Source organism: Lepisosteus platostomus, chromosome 22 (genome assembly GCF_059453375.1).
Source record: "Lepisosteus platostomus isolate fLepPlt1 chromosome 22, fLepPlt1.hap1, whole genome shotgun sequence".
Lineage (NCBI taxonomy): Eukaryota > Metazoa > Chordata > Actinopteri > Semionotiformes > Lepisosteidae > Lepisosteus > Lepisosteus platostomus.
This window is the reverse complement of record NC_142632.1, coordinates 12,676,822-12,700,148: the sequence shown is the minus strand read 5'-3', so window position 1 is coordinate 12,700,148 and position 23,327 is coordinate 12,676,822. Positions and strand designations below refer to the sequence as shown.

The 23,327-nt window shown below is 39.5% G+C and overlaps 3 protein-coding genes across 5 annotated transcripts; 1 reads left to right on the top strand and 2 right to left on the bottom strand.

The window, feature by feature from the left end:
- Nucleotides 1–844: 844 nt before the first annotated feature.
- Nucleotides 845–4,742, top strand: sumf2 (sulfatase modifying factor 2). The gene is made up of 9 exons (XM_088615589.1): nt 845–1,089; nt 1,327–1,474; nt 1,900–2,014; nt 2,318–2,362; nt 2,669–2,819; nt 3,051–3,106; nt 3,407–3,491; nt 3,922–4,063; nt 4,348–4,742. Exons 1-9 carry the CDS (start codon nt 1,026–1,028, stop codon nt 4,448–4,450), a joined length of 909 nt encoding a protein of 302 aa, XP_088471715.1. The 5' UTR covers nt 845–1,025; the 3' UTR covers nt 4,451–4,742.
- Nucleotides 4,743–5,028: 286 nt separating this feature from the next.
- On the bottom strand, nt 5,029–17,246 carry LOC148643519 (phosphorylase b kinase gamma catalytic chain, skeletal muscle/heart isoform-like). 2 transcript variants are annotated; one of them, XM_088615586.1, is made up of 10 exons: nt 17,056–17,246; nt 16,057–16,183; nt 12,005–12,180; nt 11,499–11,553; nt 10,043–10,108; nt 9,510–9,673; nt 8,582–8,672; nt 7,957–8,110; nt 7,427–7,552; nt 5,029–6,951 (listed from the first exon to the last, which is right to left on the bottom strand). In XM_088615586.1, the coding sequence occupies exons 2-10, from the start codon at nt 16,137–16,139 to the stop codon at nt 6,691–6,693; spliced, it is 1,176 nt and encodes a 391-aa protein (XP_088471712.1). In that variant the 5' UTR covers nt 16,140–16,183; nt 17,056–17,246; the 3' UTR covers nt 5,029–6,690. The 2 variants fall into 2 exon arrangements, with proteins under 2 accessions (XP_088471712.1, XP_088471713.1); XM_088615587.1 differs by lacking the exons at nt 16,057–16,183; nt 17,056–17,246 and adding an exon at nt 13,316–13,473.
- A 1,553-nt stretch (nt 17,247–18,799) lies between these two features.
- Nucleotides 18,800–21,331, bottom strand: chchd2 (coiled-coil-helix-coiled-coil-helix domain containing 2). Of its 2 annotated transcripts, XM_088615591.1 has the most exons (5): nt 21,160–21,331; nt 20,564–20,592; nt 20,301–20,530; nt 19,496–19,655; nt 18,800–19,123 (listed from the first exon to the last, which is right to left on the bottom strand). In XM_088615591.1, exons 1-5 carry the CDS (start codon nt 21,210–21,212, stop codon nt 19,113–19,115), a joined length of 483 nt encoding a protein of 160 aa, XP_088471717.1. In that variant the 5' UTR covers nt 21,213–21,331; the 3' UTR covers nt 18,800–19,112. The 2 variants fall into 2 exon arrangements, with proteins under 2 accessions (XP_088471717.1, XP_088471716.1); XM_088615590.1 differs by having other exon boundaries at nt 20,301–20,592.
- Between the last annotated feature and the right edge of the window lie 1,996 nt (nt 21,332–23,327).

Sequence of the window (23,327 nt, the reverse complement as noted above, 5' to 3'; positions counted from 1 at the left end):
TTATTTAACTACAGATGACTGTGATGTAAAAGTCCCCTTAAAGCTGTTATGGTATAGTGAAAATTACCTTTCAAATGGATCAATTTAATAAACATGACAGATATTTGCTGTGTTAAATTTCACTAATTGGGATGCAAGAAATTCCACATTGCATATACATTTTTAAATTTGCAATTGTTAATATAGAGTACTGTATAGATTGCTTGTCTACCGTCTTGGGTGACCATGTATAATGTTGTGCAGTAGCTGAATATACTGTAGCATGAAATATGGAAAGCTAAAGTAAAGCATAACTATAGTTCTGGGAAGTAGGATTTTTTTAAGACTCATACTTTTTATGACTAAATGGTTTCCTCTAAGAAATAAGCTTTATGGAGAAATTTCCCCAACAGACTCGTCTCCTAATCCTCTATATTCATTTGCAGGTTTTGACTTCACACCTCTTCCAGTTCTGTCCGAGCGTCGCTACCCTTTCTCCCAAGCTCTCCACCTCCTCTTGGCTACCCTGTCTTTTGGTCTCTCATGCTTTATCATCTGCCGGTTTCCCTCTCCCTCACATCGAAAGAAGGCTGTACAGCCGAAAGGTTGTGTCCGTTCAGTACAGAATAAACCTTTACCTGTTCCAATTCCCCCAAAATACATTTTAGACATCGTAAAGCATCGACGTTCACGCACTGCTGCGTCATTCTCGGCTTTGCATTATATTTTACAACAAAAAAAACGACAACCGCAGTAAACGTCGAGATTCTGCGTATCCAACTGCCCAAAAAGCGAGGCGTAAAACTGCAGAAAATGGGATTTGCGACGTGAGATGTCACGTGTTCCGCCACCCGGAAATTGATTTCTTAAAGGAGAATTGCAACTTCCTCTCAAATGTTAGATACTTGCAGGGAGTTGAAAGGCTGTTCTGTAAAATATTTCAGAACTTTGGCTTTCCTTTCATTATTACTTTTTGTGCGAGACTCCGTTCTCTGTTGCGGTTATAGCATTTGGTTCCAATTCTTATAGGATAATTGTTTCCTTTCATGATGCAGTACAGTTTGGCTACGTTTCTAACCTCCGTTCTTTTTATGGGCGCTTCTACAACAGGTTCGTTGTTCATCTATCCTTTAATTTTCAGTAACTGCTCCGTCCTGCTGTGAGTCGGAGCCGTCTTTATTGCTCAGTGTTTATTCGAAGAGCAGTTTTCCATAAAATGTGATTCACAAGCTATGCAAAGCGTACTTTTGTGACCAGCTTAGTTTCTGGCCCGTGTGTGCATTAAAATATCGGAATGCCCCTACCTAATCATTGACATACAAATAATTGTTTATATGCAATTTGTAGATGACAGCACCATGGCAAAGATACCAGGAGGGAAGTTTAAAATGGGCACGAACGCTGCAGATGGCAGAGATGAGGAATCGCCAGTAAGGGACGTCGCTGTGGGGGCGTTTAAAATCGACACGTACCCCGTTACCAACGCAGATTTCAGGTGAGCACAACTAATCCTGACCGCACTCAGATCCGAAATAGAATCGGAACAGTGTTTTTTTTCCTCTTTGTCAAGTTGTATTCATTGTGTAACTTATCTTAAGGGAAAATGAACTATACGCATCGGTTACATCAACACCTTTATGCGTTATTTGACAGTGTGTAGCAAATGAAGACTGCAAATTCTTCAGTGTTCGCGGTGAAAGGTGTGCAGTGAAAATGTTACAGATTTTTGCACGCTAGGTATCTCCTCCAGATACATTTGGCTTTCAAAATCTTATACCTAATTGCTATTGAACTCACAACGCTTGTATGTCTTTATAGAATTGCTAACTGAAATACTCTTATCTGTTTTAATCTTGAGGACTGGAGTTACACATCTCTGTCGTAGGTTTATGTGTAAATGTACCTTCCTACCATTTCCAGAGAGTTTGTGAGAGCAAAGAAATACAAAACTGAGGCCGAGACATTCGGTTGGAGTTTTGTATTCCAGGATTTTGTTTCCGAAGAGCTCAAGAGCAAAGTAACTCAAAAAATTGAAGTAAGTGCCTCTTTACTGTTATCACTACTTATATAGTCATCAGATCTTACACTAGAACATAAATCAGGAAGTATTGTTGCTGGAGCAAAGTGCTTTTTATCCCTGAGAAGGCATTTCTGTTTTCTTTTTGTGGAAAGTACAGGTATATGGAATAAAAATAAAAAATAAGGTCATATGTTATTGGATGCAATTTAAAAAAAGTAGGTGACTATAGTTGTTTTGTACTGTCTAAAGCCTCATGTGTTCATGTTTAACTCCAATTGTAACCCTGCCCTGTAAAGTGACGCTCTGTGATTTCCACAGTCTGCCCCCTGGTGGATACCCACTGAAAAGGTGTTTTGGAGACAGGTAGAGTCTTCTTGTCTTCTCAATTAATTGCTACTCCTGTATAAGCAAGCTCATTTGTGCATTTGGTGTAATTTGTGCTGAGATAATTCTTTAGCTGATTTTTGACTTGGAGTTCTTGAACATAAAACACTTGTGTTGATGCCATGTTGATATACCTTCAAAAGGAACCAAGGTAAAAAAGTACTAAGACATTTCCGGTGCATCTACACCTTGCAAGTACGGTGCAATTTCTCTGCAGATCGAAACTTTTAAACATGATTTGTTTTTTGACATAACATTCCGAGTACATCCTACTCACTTACCCAGCCTGCAGGTCCTGGTTCCGGTATAAAGGACAGATTGGATCAGCCAGTTGTGCAGGTGAGCTGGAATGATGCCCAGGCCTACTGTAAGTGGAGGGGGAAGAGGCTGCCTTCTGAAGAAGAGTGGGAGTTTGCAGCCAGAGGAGGGCTGGAAGGTGGGCCTCTTGAATAGGTGTGCGATTGCGGATGTCTAATCCAGTTCCGTGTGTCGAGCTCAGATATGTGCCATTGCACTTAAATAAGGTGAATTTCAGTCCTGTTAGAAGTCAGCTGATATTCACATGCCTCCAAGCGCCATAATGCAAATATACTGTATGTTTGAAAATCTTTTCAAAGGAATCCCCAATTGTTAATCATCATATTGTCTCTTTCTGTAAATCTCCCAGGCCGAACATATCCATGGGGCAACAAGTTTCAAACGAACCGCTCCAATTTATGGCAGGTTAGTGTGATTCAAAACTTTACATTAAATTTTCCCTGAATAGTTTAACTGGTTTGTACATTATACCTTGTAAAAAATTGATTGCTGATTTTTGTTTCAAGAACAACTATAAGTTGGGGGACTCTTCTGTCAGTGACATGTTGAACAAAAAAATTAAATATAGTTTGACCTTAATACTTTAGTTTTTATAAAGTATAACTTAAGGTCGTTTGTGAAAGTTTTTAATACTGTAGCATCTTTGCTTATTAAATATGAAAATAAAATCACAGAACTGTTCACCCACATGCTCATTTTTGACAGGGTAAATTTCCAGATAACGACTTAGCAGAAGATGAGTATCACGGGGTCTCTCCTGTGAAGGCATTCCCTCCTCAGAACAACTATGGTGAGCCTTTTCTCACTTACCGAACACTCTTCATTTACTTCTTTCCTTCATTTTATAATGGAGCATTATTATAGCATCTTCAAGAATTACAAGAACCCAAATGGCTTCTTAGAGCTTCTGTTGAATTGGGCTGCCAGTTGTGAGTTGCAGGGTGATGTGGCTGCTAGCACTTAAGTCTTGGTTGTCTGTGTGAGGTTGGTTAATCTGAAGCTTCTTATTCTTGATTCTCAATAAAAAGTCCTAAAATGCATTTCATTACTGGATGATGTCTTTCCTCATGAAATCCATTCTGAGTGGGCTGGAGAGGAGGAGATAGATTCTGTTCAAACTCAATCTGTCTAGAAGAGCTCCTTTGCATTTCCCGATGACAGAAGCATCGCTACCCCTGGCTCACAGAGTAGGCTGGCTAACAGTGGCTGTCTGTCCCCAGGTCTCTACGACATGCTGGGAAATGTGTGGGAGTGGACCGCCACACGCTTCACTGGCGCGCAACCCATGTACGTGCTGAGAGGGGCATCCTGGATCGACACTGCAGATGGTTCGGCCAATCACAAGGCACGAGTCACCACCAGGTATATCTTGCTGTAGAGCCCTGCTCAGTTTCTGGTTAAGAATCCATTTTATCCATGTTTCCCATTGTCGAGTCAGACTTTGCAGCAAACAAGCCTCAGAAAATACAGCACTGTTAAGTGAGGTGCATGGTGAAATGTGTATCAAGACAAATGGAAAGACAGTAATATTGGTGGTGAAAACTGGCTTGTTGCCGTGTAGAATTTTGTTTTTTAAAAGGACCTTCTGTCAAGGGAGGTACATGGAGTTGCAAATGTTTTTTTTAATATATTAATTCTTATTATAGAATGGGAAACACACCAGACTCGGCTTCTGACAACCTGGGCTTTCGGTGTGCAGCCAGCATTGATGCTACAGGGCAGGACACCAAGCTCAGGACAGAGCTATAGGAAGGGGAAAGTGATGGGATAAAAAGGGAAATGTCCCTTGGAAGTGTGGCAATCATTACATCTCTCCTGTGGAGACTGGAAACAGCGGTCGTTTTGTCTTCATTGTTTCGGTTTGCATTTTCAGGGGACTAATGTGAATTTGTAGCGGATTGTGCTTTGCAACGCTGCACAGTAAACCATGTTTTAATTTCTGTTAATGCAGTGATGCAGGAGTTGGCATACAAGAATTCCTCTTTTTGTCTGCTAAATACTTGAATATTGTTTCATTTTTGATTACAGTATATATGATGAACATTTGAGTTTGTATATTTCCCCCCATCCTTATTCGTCTGGTTTCCACCCACAGTGGAAACACATGCTGGTAGGTTAACTGGCCCTAATCTGAGTGTGGGTGTGCCCTGTGATGGACTGGCGTCCTGCCCAGGGTGTACCCTGCCCTAGCCCCCGCTGCTTGCTGGGATGGGCTCTGACTCTCCCATGATGCTGTAATGGAGAAAGAGGTTGGAAAACGGATGGATGACACATCTGATGTACGCTGAAGTATAAGGGGATTTTATGCAGAAAAAAAAAACTTCAAAACAAATTGAAATGACTTTATTTCTTGTTAACAAAAAGCAAAGCTTTTCATTTACAGTATGAAGACACAAGTGTTTTTACAATAAATACAATACAGTGACATTTATTACATCGGAGGTCATTATGCATTACAATGGTCAGTCAGGTCTGAATTACTTTTAGAAGATTATGTAAAGACTAAGCAGGGTAGTTTTTAATTAAATACTTTGTGTTAAGCTTTAACCAGAAGCAAGTTAAGGATTTTTGTAGTTTAATATCAGTTCTGTTTTTAGATGTCCATTTCTAAAGGTGTCAGGGTCAATTGTTCTATTAAATGGATAGACTTCAGATCTGATCTCAGAGTCCACTTAGACTTGGGTAGTATAAATCTCAATCTGATTTACCTCAGGTAAATGTATAACTATTTTTAGGAGCATACACAGAGACAATACATTGAACATGTATTTCAGGATTTAAATAAGTAAGACAGCTTTTACACGCATTGGAGATCTTGTCATTGTCTGGTGTAACTGAGAAATTAAGAATTAACTGACTGACCAGGACATCACATTCATTTGTCTGGATCATCTAAGACCCAAGGCCACCAGCTTGTGCAAAACATAAAATAAATATTCTCAGTGTTCATCTATAAAGACTATCCTTCACTATACTATAAAGCAATCAGGGTTACAGAGTTGTTAACCCATACCTTAACTGGGTACTTAAGTTTAAGAATTCAATAAGGATTATAGCAGATTAAATATATAGTAGAAACTATTTACAAAACATACTGTGAGGTGGGAAGTGTACCGCCATTACACTAATGCAAACTTCTACATGGTATACTGTAAATTAATATTTCTACAACTTAGTTGCAGAGGAAAAATATCAGGCATATTTTGATTACTAATTTACATTGCCCCATTATTCCCCGTCAGGAGTGCCATTCAGTTTCTGTATTGTAAACAAAATATATTTGCTGATGCTAATACCATGCATTTGATCCTTTTTGTCGTTTTCTTTCATGTATTTATAACATATATAAATATATATGTTATATATAAACTATATAACATACAGGTACTATGAGTAAAATGATATACATTTTTGAACTTTCAAATTAACCTGAATCCCATCCACATTTTTTCCTGACATTGGCTTATGTGTCTATACATTTCTTGCCTACACACAAGCCAATGTGCACAATTAACTGTACATTTTAGTACATGCTAATTCAAGTATGCAGGTCAATTGCACTTTTGTCAAGAAAGCCTGTGAGCAAGTCAAAACACATACCTGCAATTTCATCATGCGTTCATTCTACTCACAGACAAAGACGTATTTACAGAGATGCGCAGTCCTTTTGTAAACTACAAGCTTCAGGCTGCATTCATAAAAGATACAAAAATATATTTGTAATGGAAAAGAACTTTAAAATGTTAATTAGGATTTGCTTGCTTTCAATTGCTTTCCTTTAAAGAAGTGTGAAAGAAATCAGAGACACAGCAATCTTAGGGTAAAAATACTAAAATCTATACTTTATCTTATTAGTAACTATTCTTAATATAGTTTCACTTACCACCTGCAGCATCTTATGCACTGAAAGGGATTTGCACCTCTGTTTTCAATTAAGACCCAAGAGGATGCACTGCCACAATACAAGTTGGCCAGCGGGCCTTTGATAACTAAAAAGCAAGTATTTCTTCTGCATCAGCTGCCAATGATAAAAGCACAGCCTTGGGAGTGTTTTCAAATAAGGCTGCTCTGTTCTGGGCCTGTCCTTTCTTCACCCAGTGTCCATAGATCTTGAAGGCACAGGCATCTATCAGCTTGCGAAATGGCTTTAGTGCATAGGGGTCTCTTATGACCACCTCCTTGGTCACGGGCTTCACACGTCGGTAGTGGTAGTAAATCCGAACAGATGCTAGTACCGTGGTACAGATGACCTGAAATAACACATGAAAAAAAAAAAGAACTTGTGACTTTTTACAAATAGTGCATAACATTTCCACAAAATGAAAAGTCAGCACTTTCCCCTCCTGCAACAAACATACAAGCAACACAGAGACTTGAGTGTGCAAGAGAAACTTAAAAAGACATGTAAAGAAGCAATACTCATTTAGTAATGAAGCCTATAGGATATGGGCACAGACTGTCTGGAAGTTTCGTATGTCTTATATATTATTTCAAGAAGTGAAGAATCTGAGAATACATTCATGCAATCAAGAAAGACAACACCGTTTGTTATCATATGACCTCATGTATGCACACCACACCAGCGGTGACACAAAAGGAGCAAAAGGAGTTAGAACTGCCTCCAATGAGAGGGCTTTGCTATCCTGAAATCCTGCCAAAGTTGATGCGTGCCAACGACAGTCAAGAGCCGTGAAGGCTTCTAAATCCCATTGATATTGGCGTTACCTTGAACTTCCTGTAAGGACTGAAGTAGCGCACTTCCTGTACAATGTATTGCTGGAAGAAGGGGTGAGCCAGGGCTTCTGTAGCAGTGTACCTTTTCTCTGGATCAACTACCAGCAGCCGGGAGATCTGCACCAGAAAGGTAAAGTTCAGAGCTCTATTACACCAGCAAAAACTGGGCACTTCTTAGTTTAAGTGGATCCGAGGTGCTCTGTATTCAGATGGATCTCCTGAACACAGAACCAACAGGTTGCAGTGGTTGACTAGATGTTTTTGGTCTTTATACTTCCCCCATTAACCCTCACATGAAGAATTTTGACTAAAGTAATTTAATAGATTAATCGTTTATGGATGGTTAACAGATGAATCTCAATGTAATTTCATTAAATTGCCTTTTCCCACTCCTGGATGTCCTACATTTCCTACTGCCTTTCCCTGTTTGCAGTTGACTTTAACTGACTGGGTTTTACGCAATGCAGTCTGGAATTGGACTCTTTGTGGACAGCCTGCAGCTGTGACGTGGCCTTGCTTACCAGATCTTTAACGGTGTCCGACCGGTCGTCCCATTCAGGGGATGTGAACTCATAGTTGCCACTCAGGATCATCCGCAGCATCAGCATCTGTTTCCTGTGCCAAAACGGAGGAGATCCTGCAAGCAGGGTGTACATGATCACCCCACAGCTCCAGCTGCAAGAAGGATCACAAAGAGACCTCTAAGGATCTGGGATCCAGTTTGAATAAACAGGGGTTTCATTGTGCAGAATTGCAAACACTCTTATCACCGTTACTTCATACAAAGTACTTAACAGAGGCCAAATAACATGTTTAATATAAAGCTCTTTGCTTTGGCATGCAGAAAACCTCAACATATCAGAACAGGGCTGTAATTCTCTAAATCTGCCATTTATGAATATGGAATTGGTAGAAAATTAACATGTATAATAAAGTATTACACTCAGCTCTCACATATATGATAATAAATATATCTTTTTGTGCAACAGCAAAGGATCTATAGTGATCTTTTTTAGAAAAGCAGCAGCCAAAACTGATTTAAGTTTAAAATACTCAGTGGTACGTGTGAACCGTTCTGTGCATGTTGAATTCCTGCTTTTCTTACATAATAGTAAATGTGTACCAGACAGGAAAGCACATACTCACAGGTCAGCCTCTTTCCCATATCCTGGAAAGGTTTCATCCACCGAGCACTGAATAATTTCTGGAGCCAGGTAACCAGGTGTTCCACAGATTTCTGCAAAGCAACATAAATGAAGTGAACATTCCATTGAATTTATATGGCTAAAAAGCTTACCTATTTTGTTTTTTTCTTCCATAACTTCTAAATGAAAAAATACCATCTCAACAGTGATTTCAAAGGACTGTTTTTGTGCCCTTTACGATTCTTGCTTGTTTGGGGCTTTGCTTGCAGTTACAGTTTAACTTCAAGACTGTATCGGCAAGAGTATGTCAACAAATTACGGATTCTTGAATTAAACAGTGGATCACAGCCACTGTTACTAATGGGAAACCACAGTGACAACACTCAACAGCTGACCCTTAGCCAGCAAATACCTCCACAAGAGTATTGAACACCTATTACAGTGTCCTACTGCATCTTAATCTTTCTCAGATAAACTAAGTCAAACAAGAATGCAGCAAAACAAAATAGTTTTACACTTGTTACAGACACTGAAGGGATGATCTATGTTTCTAGTCTGGAATGCTAGGGAATAGCCCAGTCTTGCTCGCTTTGGCCTGTACTGCCATCTTCACAATGGCATCTTTACTTTTACTTCTCTCATTCATCTTTATGTAAGTTTAAGCTGGCAAGTTTCTAGCAGGCATGGAGCTGTTCAAGCTACAGAATGTATTTATCACCTCTTGAAAGCTTTGACAGAAAACATATTCAACTTTGAACTGGGGAAAACTATTTGACCTTCAGCCTCTTTGGATCATGGCTATGAGATGGTAGACTACCCCTTTACAAACATACATACAGAAAGCCCAGACGTATCATCTTGCCATGACAATGATGTCTTTGATTGTGAAAAAAACAAATGACACATGTTTGTCTTTCCACAGTGCACACCTGTGAGCTTTTGCCCAGGTAGAATCTGACAGGAGAACCCAAAGTCTGTCAGCTTGATGTTCATGTCATCATCTAAGAGGATGTTTTCAGGCTTCAAATCCCTGTGGATGATGTTTTGGGAATGCAGGAATTGGACAACTTCCAGCAAGGAGCGCATGATTTTCCTAATCACCAAAAAAAAAAGAACATTTAACATAAAATGTTATTTTAGGAATATTATAATACTTTTCTAGCTTCCGTAATTCTGCTGTTCCTAAATATTTTATTTCTATTATCACGTTTACTAGTTTTTCTTCTTTTGGCATGTTAATCTGTGCTATGTACCATAGCCCTGTGCAACAGTTTCCTCTCAGACCGATCCTTTCTGTAACACTCTTACTTGACAACAGCACAACAACAGTACATTGACGAGAAAGGAGAACAGCATGTGATCTTGTTAGGAGAAACATATGAAGCATTTACAATAAGTCTACCAGCCCTACAGAGCACAACTACATATAAGACAGATTTATTTTGTATCAGCCGTTACTCACCTGGTTTCCTTTTCACTTAAAGTTACTTTTTCTGTGAGGTAATCAAAAAGTTCTCCTTTTTTCATCCTGTGAGGAAGAAAATACCATACAAATGTATCAGAAGCAAACTAGCTCCCTCATGACTACAATGTGTTGCGAAACATTTACAATGGTTAAAAAGAATTTAAAGAGACTGCAGTGGATTAGATTCACAGATTTCTGATCTGGCATTAATATAAGGAAATAAAAATGTTCTTTGAAATTATCTAATGGCAAATAAAAATAAACGAAATAGAAAATTATGTACAGGAAACACAAACATAGTGGTCAAGCAAATGCAATGTAGTATAGGTGTTTCTTACAAGGCAATATCTTTAAATAAAAGAAACCCCTTGAAAGTCTTGTTGGAGTATACTGTATAGAGAGAATCAGGGCTGTCTAAGCAGAACAGCCTGGGAAGCTGAAATCAGATCTGATAAATGCCAGGGCATGCTCTCATGGGGGGCTAATGGAGGACTATTCTAGTAAAGGAAGAGGTCAGCACTTGTTTCACAGTGTTGTACCCAGCTGATGCCAATGTGCACTGGCAGGGATCAACTTCCAGTTGCTGCCATTACCAAGCTGCTGTGTCTATACGTTATATAAGATGCCCCTGTTTTCACAACAGGCCAAAATGTTTACACCTAAGGACTAAGCAATTATAAATTGCACAATTTATAAACCCTACTTAATCTATCTGGGTCACTAGACACATTTCTGAACAATGTGTATTCAATATACTATGCTCCCTGCTTTGGATTTCTTTGTCAAGAGGTCCATCAATAAATACGTTTACAATAAAGGAGTACTGGTTTATGGGCAATCAGTGGATTATGAACAAAAATGTTGGGGTATTGTGCATACAGAGGCTCAGGATGATTGTGCGGGGAGGTTCTGATAAACTGTGGGGATTCCTGTACAAGTTGTGGGTTAGGACTATGTATGGGTTGATGTCTTGTGATATTTATTTTTAATTTAATGTGTGCATGTACTGTTTGTATGATTATGTAAGTCTGTGTGTGTGTAAAACACAATTGTTTGGATACAAAACAAATTTCTGAGAAAACATATAATAAAGTATTGTCGTATCACACCTATCTGTAATGGCATTTTTGGAAATGCTTTAGATTAAAAACAAACAAAGCTGATTGATGCTAAGAAGAAAAACAAAGCATTGTGATGTGATATGATAGAGACTCCCAACACAATGACAACAAAAAAATTGTCATCACAAGACCTACAAAACTGGCTAAAAAATCATTTTTGCACCTTTGGAGTAGGAAAAATCTGCTCGACCATATCATCATTTTTAGAAATATCTTTCAAAGATTGGATTTTTTAAATGAGAACATCACATTCTGTTCTTTCAGTGTTTTGAACGTTAGAAATAACGTCTAAATAACCTTTAGTTTTTTTGCTCAAAAAAGGACGTACTTACAAGTCAAACACCAGAAAAAAGAAGGCCTGGGACTCAAAACAATCTTTAAGTTGAACTGTGTGGAAAAAAGGAAATAAATTAATTGACTTTAAAAATCCTGGATTACTGTTCCCATAAGTGTAAAATGGAAAATATCTTTGCACATATTGTCAATGAACGCATGTATAATCATTTCTGAGATAAGAGATCTTTAGTAAGTCTCTAAGCACCTTCTCCAACAACCCTTTATGTAGGAAATGCACAAGCCATCAAGGACTAACTATATCATTTCTCATGCTATACACCAACAGTAAGCGGTTTTCTTTTTCTCGTATTGGAAATCAATACAAAATGCCCTAACCCAGGTTAACCTAACTTCCTTTCTACACCATCGATCATCCTAAAAAATGATAACAAAGTATACATGTGGAATATACTGCAATAAAAGTTGAAATGAATGAAGATCACGTGCAAGGAGGACAGAAAGGTGGAAAGGCACAGTGGTTTGAAGCACCGAACAAACTTACTTATGTATGGCTGGCCATAGACCTTTTTAAGAATCTCAATCTCTTTGGCTGTGGAAACCCGAATTTCCTCGGCCTCCTGGGGTGCCATCCTCTCGGAGGCTATGTCTATGATCTTCACTGCGTAGTCTTGGTGGCTCTTTTTGTCTATGCAGCGACGGACGACACTACTGACCCCTCTGTAAAAACACAACATGTCCATCAAGTTCGGATGCCGCATTTTTCTAAACTTGCAGGACCTCCTATATGATACTGTACTGATCTCTCAAGGCTTATTTTTACAGCTCAAAAATTTGCTCTGCTTGCGGGGATGCCTGGAGTAAAAAAAAAACATAAAAATCAGATTTTCCGTAATATATGAGAAATTCAAATGGCAAGCAAGTCTTCAAGACATTTAATAGCTCAGGATTAATCATGGGATGACAAGTAAAAGCGTACAGGGATATATAGTGAGGGGACAATAGTAAGAAGCTAAGGACACAAGTTAAAGTAAGAGAAAAGACAAAAAGATGTCTCTCCTAAGTAGATCTCAGCAAGCAGAGCGCACACACTGTATTACGCACATGGAGTTTCCCGCATATTTCAGGGGATTATTACAAGATACCATTGAAATGGTGATAAATTTGCAACCTGCAGATTTTAGACAAATGGAAGCATTGGAGCATCAGAGCACTTAATAAGAGCAAGGACTCACACTCTGATTGACCTTGTAGGCTCATTTTCACATTTCACCTGCTTTACACTGGAAAGTAGCAACCCTTTCTGCTCTCTTGGGATTTTCTTCCTTCCTTCCTTTCCTGGCAAGCAGTGGGCACTAGGCAGAATGCCCCTGGGTGGCACACCAGTCCATCACAGGGCACACTCAGACACAGATACAGAACTGCAACAGCAGGACTGTACCAAACCCACCTCTTCAATTGTTCTGTATGTTTTCTTGGCTTTCTCAGATAAGTATGTCAAACTACGACCCAATTCAAAAGCACGTTCTTTTAGTCTTGGCAAGAAAATGAAAGCTTAACCTTTTGAAAAGTGGCACGGTAAAACAATCATACACAGTGTGCAGAAAGAAATCAGCAAGTACCTCATAAGTAAAACAAAAACTGTACTGATCTGAATAGAAGATAATTAATTAAAAATTAATTAAATGAGGCATAATGTTTTGAGTTTTGCAAGCCATCGATAGAAGATTGAATCCAAGTCAAAATATTGTAAAATACTGCATACCACATAAAATTGTGTTTTTAGAATGTAGACTATTAAATAGCAGATCTAGCTTTGCAAGTGCATTTGATTATGGAAAAGTTTTGGACTTACCTGAAGCAGACTGCTGTTTTCAGCACTCTTGCCGTAGGTAACTACATGAAAGAAGCACTCTGTTCGTGTGAACTCAGTGGGCTGGGTGCATGAATGAACTGTGCTGTTGAAATATATGCTCTAGCAGCTCAGAAAGCGCACAGCCCTGATAAGCACATGGCCAACCACATCTCAGGGCAGCAGCTCAATCATTCACACACCCCCAGGCCTCTCCTGAGCTCTGATTGGCTTGCCAGCTTGAAAACATGGTCACAAACATGTTTATCCAGCACAAACTGCTTTAGGAAGAGAGGTTTTTTCCTTGGACCTCCCCTGTTTCTTAAGCTCCTGAAAACAAGGGTTGTGCAGAATGGAAGAGTACAATGTCACATAACACATGACAAAAAGTACATTGTGAAACTGGTTGGTTACTGTGGTGCTTAAATGTGTTAATTTTCTTTATGCATTTTGAAACTAATTCAAATGTAATCACACCTCAGCTACCTATCTGATATCATATATGTCACCATATCACCACTGCTTTTTTCTACTTCTAAAAACGCTTTAAGCGCAGTTCTGGAGTTAATTAATTAAATGCACATTTTCCGTTGAGTCTGTTAACGACGTGCCCTGCTTTCAGTTAAAATGAACAGGATAGAAATGACAGACCTCAGGGCTCAATAAGTTTGTCCTGGATAATTCACTTCAGACAGGGCTGGACTCTGCTCTTGTGAAACTTGGGTTATAAACAATTGCAACAGCCCTGTTTTCTTCCATCTGATTATCCTGTAAACAGGCTGTAGAACATCTTTTGTCAGCCCTCAAAAGGCGAGCACTGAGTGTTCTTGGAAGAAGCCGTCAAAAACAAAAGTCGTGCATTACGTAACCAGGTCTCCAACTAACCAATCAGCACCGCACAGGTCCACATGTGCACACAATGCCGGTGTCTTCTCACGCTCATCGCCAATTGCTGCTGTTGGTGTTTTATCTGGGTGTAAAGACTTTTATTAGGGTATGAAAACCTTTAGTAAAAAAAAACACGTTTATATCTAATGCTCTGATACTTTGTTTCAGACCCGTGATACATAACAGCCAGCCTCTGTGACGACGAGATGACGGATTTGGCAAACGGTTCTTTGATGACGGACGTGACTGTTTTTCTTGCACGCTTTCTTAACCTCTGGCCCCCAAATCAATCATATTTTAACTCCGATAACTCTTTACTTTACCAGTGACGTCTGTCCATGCACCTGCTCATTTGAGCTTTAAAGCCTTCATGCATAAAAATATTATTGAAGATCAGATCTACTATATCGAATAACCGCTTTTGGTGTTATTTTGTCCGTTATAAAAGTCTATGTACGACTACATAAATATACTGGACATTTGTTTCTGGCAAAAATAACATTATTAATTATATTTTTCCTCAGAAATATTAATTACACTCACTGTCCGTGATAATATAATAAATGGTAGTATGTTAGCATAAAAAAGGGAAGCGTAATCTTTCAAAACCTTTGACACAGTATTAATATCGTATATCAGATTTGTGATTGGAATTGTCTTTAACCGAAATAGAACGTCTTTTACGTCATCTACAAGCACTTTTCAGTATTCCAAAGATGTCATTGTTTTTCATGTCACACTTTAGTAGAACATATCAAAGAGGAAGTGAATAAAAAAGGATTTTAGGTTTGCTGTGGGTAACTTTCAGGTTATACGGCATCGTTTTCTGATCTCCGTTTCGTTCAGTGGACATTTCTGCTTTTGCCATTCAATTCAGTATATCGCGCTTTTGATTGCAAACCTATTGGTGTAAAGTATGGCTACATGGGTTTCTGGGCGTGTCTTGCTCTCTGTCTCATTATGCATCAATAAAGCTTTATCGGCATGCTCCTGTTACAGAAATAAGCTACAGTACGGATAGACGTGTGTCCAACCGAGTCAATTTCACAGACAGGATCAGATGAACTCTGCCCTTTACTCGTCTGAACCCTGACATATTGCTAAGGATATGTCACGGCTATTCTTGTAAGGTATTCTGGGATGCTTTACTACAGGAGAAAACCTTACGTAAAATATTTATACATTCATTTAAATAAGTTGCCTTAACGTTGAAATACTAGTAGTAATACTACTACGGATGGAACAACACCAGTGACAGAATACAGCATTATCTGGTAGCATGGCAACAAGCTCCAGGGTTTCAAAGTTAATCAAATTTGCACAACGGTTTGACAATTTATCAAGCTTATGTCATGAATTTGCTATAGTTCTTATTTGGATTTCAGCGTATCAAATTATATTGGATATTGTCTGTATCATGATTGCACAGCAGACTACACTGTCCTGAGGCTATACTCTACTTTTACCACGGTGCTCTCAAATACACTTCTGCAAGGATCTATGCAGCATGTACAGTATAGCAAAGTTTTGTCCAATGAATTTAGATGATACCGCTTTAGAAAATTTCCCTGTGAAGCGAAATGACTCCCAACTTTATTACTTTTAAATGATATTTCAGAAGGCCATCAAATCAACACACACGTGTTAGACAAATTCTGTCGACCAAAGTCCGCTTCATCCTACACAGTAAATACTCGTGACTCCCGACAATCATTCCGTCATTTGTACAGAACATAAAACCGCATGCAAACAGTATTTTACAACTGTATTAAAATTGTATGATTGGGCGCATTGCTTAAAACGTGCATTCTGCAATAGAGCAGCTTACTAAGAAAGGAATAAAAGATTACATTTACCTTCCGAGAATCTCCTTCGGTTCATATTTATCATAAAACACATTGGCTCCCACCCAATCCGGGATGTCCTCCTCTCTCGTCATTTTGAGCTATATAATATCCAAGGTCAATGGACGTCTCCGAGAAGCTACAGAGGAAAGTGGCATCATTTCTTATCCAGTGTACTAAGTGCTCCATATTCTTTGTTCCAATTTGCTGTGTAGTGAAACCTTAAGTGTTGGGGTTCATATTGTACATTTTTGTAATATTAGCAGCAGTCTATTAAAAGTATACAGTATATAACAAGTTATAACAAGAAACAGGTGACGCTGTAGAAAAATGGGATTTAAGGTTACAGTGGACAGAATGCCTCCTAGTGGCTAGATCACGAACATTTCCGAAGTTGATATTAAATAATTATCTTTAAATAAAAGCCTGTTCCCACAACACGACAAAATGCGACCAGCGAAGAATCTTGAACACACACTTCTGTTTGCCTCTTTACATTACGGTCGCACTGCTTTTAGAGAAGTCGTGAAGAAGAAAAACACAACTCCGTTAACAACTGTCACTCATTGCTTCGAAATTAAGTTATTAGATTTTAGGGTCGGTCTCAAAGTCATTTTTCAGACGGCTAAGTGTGAAATCTGTAAGCAAGACCACCTGGATAAAATGGGCAGTTTATTTTTATAGACAAGACTCTATACGTTGACGAATGCAAGTCATCTCACATTAGGGTATGGGCGATTCACAAATGCTGTCCACTAAATCCACAAGGCTTTGCTAAGATACATACTTCAAATATATATTATTTAATTTCATTTTCAAATAAGACCATTCGGCAAAAAAAATCTTTAAGCGCTTCAACATTACTAAGATGAACAAAAAGGTTGATTAAGTTTGGCACATTGAGAACACATTACATGCAGAAAATTCTAAAGCATGCATAATACAGTCAACCGTCAGTCATTACGTTTAATCCCGATTGCTTGACCTTTATAAAGCGCCACCTCTTCTTACCAATACTAAGAAAGCCTTGTCAGCCGTTGATCTTTACCATAACCGCTCAAGGTTAGGTCTGACATCCAACATTGCCCTTCATTTTTAAAATAAAATTATAAGTTTGAAATGAGTTAACAATTAAAAAAACGAAGCCCGATAGTTAAGGTGCTTACACGAGAAGCTATAAACTGAGACCTGATGCACTGCAGGCTTCTGAGAAGGGCGAATTCGATTGACAAGAGCCAAAAATAAATTGCAACGTGAACCAGAGACACCCTTCAACGCGTGAAGATACATCCCTGCTACATATTTAACAGCTTGCATTCAGAACAGTATAACCTAGAGCTGACACTAACACTAAACTGAAGCTACAGTGCCCTCTTCTGGATACAGCAATTCTATAATTGTTCATGTCCGTGACACCAAAATAATAAATACCTTACATTTGTATAGCACTTTCATCTTTATGGTTCCATAAAGACTTGCATACTTTATCAACCACTTCAGTGCAGCCCCACCTGGGTAACACACACCCAACATTCTGCACTGGTACATGTACTATACATATACTCAGGTGGAGAAGTGACAGATTACTTCATCAGAGGAATCACGGGGGAAATTTATGGAGGCCAGATTGCACAAGTCCCAAGTGGATTTTTGTCAGGATGCCAGAGTTAACCCCCCTTACACTTATGAAAATGCCCTGGGATCTGTAATGCCAAAGTAGTTAAGACCTCAGTTTAACGTCCCTCCCGGTGGGCAGGACAGTAATCCCAGTCACTAAACTAAACTAGGGCAATGGTTTAGGAATTCTGTTCGAGACGGACGACCACAGCCTACTGGTCTACCATCTCCACTTAGAACAGCAACCTGTTCTCAGAAGTATCGCGTCCCAGCATCCCACTACTTACCAACAGCATGGGACCAAAAGTAATTTGACAACTAAGCAGCCGATTGTCCAATTACTTTTGGTCCCCTAAAATGGGAGGACTATGTATAAAAAGGGCTGTGATTCCTATATGATTCACCCAGTATAGACATAAATACTCTTGAATTAAAGCCGACACTCTGCACTTTAACCTCAGGAATTGCTTCATTTCAAATCCAATGTGCTGGAGTACAGACCAAAACAACAAAAAATGTGTCACTGTCCAAATATATATGGACTGCACTTTATGATTTGTGAACATTTTTTCTAGTACATAATTACTACCATGGTATTTCTCACTCTTCGTTTCAACAAGTTTCTGTTCTTCCACTTTGTGATTCATGCCAACCCTGTTGTGAGGGACTGGCTTTAATTCCTTCACTGCTGTGTAAAATATATATGTTATGGGCATCAACAGTTTGCCAAAAACCTCAACTTGTGTTTTCTGGTATTAAACATCATTATCGCAACAATGCAAAGTAACTGACACATGAGCAGTCAATATGGTGTGTTGTAGTAGCCATCCCTTCATTTTTACCAATTCAATCTACCTAATTTACTGTCAGCTGTTCCTTGTTTAGAGAGACGCAAATGCAGACCATGACATTTATAAAGCCCAAAGGCTACTTACTGTACGACAAAATACAGCTGTCAGGAATTACCATTAGTATAAAATACAATTCCTAAAATCTCATTTGCGGTTCTTGATGGCTGTGCTTCAATCTATCAGCTACATGAAACCACAGCCTCTGTCCTTCATACCTTGGAATGCCATTTTATTCCCCAGAAAAGACTACAGCTTTTCTCAATCAGAAAGCAAGAAGGAGACAAAAATAACTGGGAACATTTATTCAGAATCAAAAATAAAGTTTCCCCTACGACAAAAAGTACACAATTTTCAAAGACAACATGGTATTTAAAGACAAATTGACACAGAAAAAAAAACAGGTTTCTTGTCTTATTTGCAAAGGAATTGAAACGCATACAATTTTTATAAGACAATTATCTCAGAACCTGAAATAAGCAGAATTTGTTGCATATCAAATAAAGGCAGTCTACAAGAGAAAACTCAACACTGAGCGTTATTAAATATTTACTGTGCACTGGATTCCTTTTATTATTGAACTAATTTCAGTGCTCTGGATTTTCATGCCAACCCTGAAAAAAGAAGATAAAGAAGATATTAAAATTATATTTAGTTTAATATTACATCAGCATTTTGTTTATTTGCCTAAAGAATGACATTAGAATTTTTTTAATTTAATACAAACTATCCTCTGTAAGAATAAGTGAAGGCACTTCACTGGAATTACTGAAGCGGAGAAAACCTTTAAATGGTTTTGACAAGCGTCACCATGTCTATCTACTTGTGGGATGGGGTTTCCATCTCTAGTCTCCCTATTGATAATGCAGGGCACATCAGTTACGATTACATTACTACCCGAGATCTTAGTCAGGTACCAGATTCTGGTTTGTCAAAAAGAATATCTATTTTGTGAGTTCCAGTTAGGAAAGTTAAAAGTGATTTACCATTGGAGAACTTGCATTCCTTCAGCACCTCACTGAAGCCCTCACAGAGCTTGAGGTCGCTCTGGGTCTGCGCGCACTCGATAAACTGCCTCAGCTCATACGTGCAGGGGTTCTGCTGAGCCTGCTGCTGGTACATGGGCTGAGCTGGGGGAGCAGGCTCCTGTGGGCACAAAGCACACATGAACTGTTTCGCTGAACCACAGCTGTGAGCAAAACATCCCAGACCTTTTGCCTAGAGGCAATCACCCTTATCCGGGCTAGGTACAGTTACTCACAGGTTAGACCACAAACAGGCAGTCCGAATCCTTGAGTGCAGAGCTTAAAGGGCACCTTTGAATGAAGAGCTTTGACCGCGGGTTCGAGCTTGGCCCACGTCAGTACCTGACTGGGAATGGTATTTCACAAGCGATGGCTGAACACCAGCCGGGGTAGGGTGGGATTAGTTGGCCAGAGATACCTCTTTTCTCAGTAACACAGCGACCCCCACAACCTCGCTTGTGCTCAGAGGCAAGCAGTGCTGTCGGCCGCCCCTGTAATCAGCACCAAGTCTCTGGCAGGGGGCTGTGGAGCCCGTGATGTGAAAAAAGATGAACAGCTTTAAGGTGGGTAGATCAGAGGAGAGGGCCTACACCCATCCCCCCCACCATCACCACCACTGTGTGGCATTTCTGGGCACAGCACAGTTATTTTGCAAGAGTAACAGATCAGCATGTTTTGCACAAAAAAAACACTGGTTCATTTTATACATCCCTGAGTAGGTTTACACTCACAGCTCAGAGTTACAATCCGGTCATGAAGCGCTTACCTGATAGGTGATATCGGCCCTGCCTGGTTCTGCAGCTGCCCCGCCACCGAAGCCCCCTGTCATGGCATGGCCTAGTGTGTGCCCGACAGCAGAGCCCACTGCCACGCCGGCTGCTGTGGTCGCCATCTGGGCAAACATCCCAGGCTGTCGGGGGGCTGCGGAGGGGGCGGCCATGGCAGAGGGAGGCGGGTGGGCAGGCAGGGAGGAGGGGGGTGGGGCGGGGGGGGCAGGCAGGGAGGAGGGGGGTGGGGCGGGGGGGGCAGCCCTGGCCATCGGTCTTGGTGGAGCCCGGCTGTGCGGAGACAGAGAGCATTACCCTGGTCGACGGAGTGCCAAGCACACATTCATCTCTTATTTATCGTCAAGCCTGGCTCGCCACTTCTGTTCTGAAAGCTCAAGGTCTAACAAATGTTTTTTTTTTATATATAATCCAAAACAAGTTACTCCTGAATCAAACTGCACTGCTAAATCTCTTACGTAAACTTAATATTTGCAATTGTGACTTAATTATAAATAGCTCTTGCAATACTAAATTATATGAGAGATTAAACACCGTGTGCATTACCTAACTTAACTAATGCATTTCACAGTATTCGCAAAACGCATCAGTCACCCTTTTAACTGTTAAGAATAAGGCACCGTTCTTATACAGAGACGACATCTTTTAACACGGTAGCTTATATTTAAGAAACAAGCAGATTCCCTTAAAGCAGCCCTTATTCTAGAAACTTCCGGCTGGACATACCTACGGGTATTTCACGGCAGAAAAGTACAGTGCAATGTACTCGCTAGGCCACGCTGCGCACGAAAATGATCAAAAAGTATTATGAGGTACAGTTCTGTAATTATTTTCTCTTACCTGGCCGGAGGTGGTACTCTAGACATCCTGCTTCTACTGCCTCTGCTTGGCATTTTGTTCGAAAAGATAAAACAGATCTCTATGTCAGAAACAAGCCGATCCTCTCCTGTCTCTCTGCTTGAGAGCGACCTTGTGTTAACTAAAAGCCGATCCGGAAATGTCCCCAGTGTTACATCATATTGTAACACTCCCGACTTCCGGTAGCAGAGACGCGCTCCAGTGCGAGTATGGTGAAGCTAGTCTGTATATGTTTCATTATTCTGTCTCCATTTTTGTATTTCTGGTGTTTAAATAAGAAAAAGCTACACTGAGCGACACGAATGATCCGGAAGTGTATGTAAATAGCCGAACTTCAATAAAAATAAAAGACTTTCAGCCACCGCAGTAGCGTATGAGTATAGCAACATTAAGCGAAGTGACAAGCAGCTGAAACACCTGCTTTGTTATTTCTTCACGGTTAACTGCAATTCCCTGAACATTCAGCTAAAGTTTGAGAGGGTCCTTTTTTAATTTAAAATCGCCTCCACTAATCTCCAAGTTTGACAAATCTAAGATTATTAGACGTTTTTACAGCGCCTTTCTTCCATTTATACTACTGTAAAAATTGTCATTGCTATATTTTTTTCATAGAAATGTTTTTTTTTTCTGTTCAATGAAAAAGGTTTTAAGATGCAAGCTTTTAAAGGAGCTGTATCTGAAATTTGTAATTAAATCAAATCCTTTCTTATATTTAAATTCAATCCGTTTTTAAAACTATAACCAGGGACAAAAACATTTTTTGCACCATCAAAAGTGGTGAAACATACAATGTTAAGACAGTCAGCCAATAGAAAATCACCCTTCTTCATTCCGTTTTAAGTCTTTATTAATATTGTTTGTCTGGGTGGATCACCTTTAGAAAAACTGCAGTGCAGAATTGGATGGGGAAAATTTGTGCCTCTCCAAAGGTGGATGGAATCTATTGCACAGACCCTCAGCTAATAGAAAATCACCTTGTTTTTGTCAGATAAGTGTCTCTGCCAAAGCTGCTGGGGTTTATAGAGCACCTCCTATTCCCAGACTGGGACTGTGCAGCGATGGACAGGGAGTGGTCTAACTCCCCTCCTGACCAAACCAAAATTTGTGCAATAAGCGGTTCAACTTTGGTTGTGTAGGTATGACACAGAATGACAAAGATATTGAATCTGTAGGGTTTCTGTGTTGCTCAGCAAAATGTGATGTTAAAAGTCATGGCATTAAAAACTGGGTTCAAAAACAGTGTAATACATAAGGCAGATGTTACCAAAAGAAAAGTGACATTGATGTATCACATGTCAGCACTGAGACACGTTTCCCAATGTGCACTCGGGGTGCCCTCACAGACACAGCTCAAATCAGGCGTCATGTGTCAGAAAACAACTGGCCGACAAGGGGTTTCAGGCAGAGGTGAGTCAATATCTTAAACACAAAAACCCAAATACTTTGTTAACTTTTTGGGGGTAAAAAGGGAAGTTCTTATTTCTGCACACATATTCCTCTGGATGTGATTTGATTTATTTATGATATATGTATATTTACCTTTTGCATTTTTTTGGAATAGCAAACGTTAGTTTATGCCTTAGTTACATTATTGTTACAGTGTTGGATCAATAGACACCCCCTTCCACACAAGTATAATTACACAATCTGGTATTCTACAGTATAAATCGGATTACATGGTCCATTTAGTTAACATTGAAAACCTTTATTAATTAATATTGTATTATAATAGTTATCAGTCCGTCTATATGATTCGTTGGAAAGGGATTTCATAGCGTTACACGAACAGAATGCATGATAATATTCACCTGAAAACCAGCTGGGATTCTGAAAAGTTGCTGAAAGGGCCTTATGGAGTGGGTTTTAATACTGAACTGAACACAAATGCAATTTTGAGACGCCGGGCTTTTTGATGGCGCCTCTGGCATTTTTAAATTGCTCCCTGAAAGTCCTACTAATTTCAATTTTTCAATCTCTCACCAGCACCTGATTCCCACCCAACGCAACAAAAGCCAGTCTCCCGGGTTTCATATCGGTTCGGAGTGAGAGAGCTCTGAATTTGCTCAATCTGAAACTCCAATTATGAAACCCCCATCGTTTTTTATGATAGGAAAGATTGCTTCTCGTATTGCCATCTGTTGCTTGGTGAC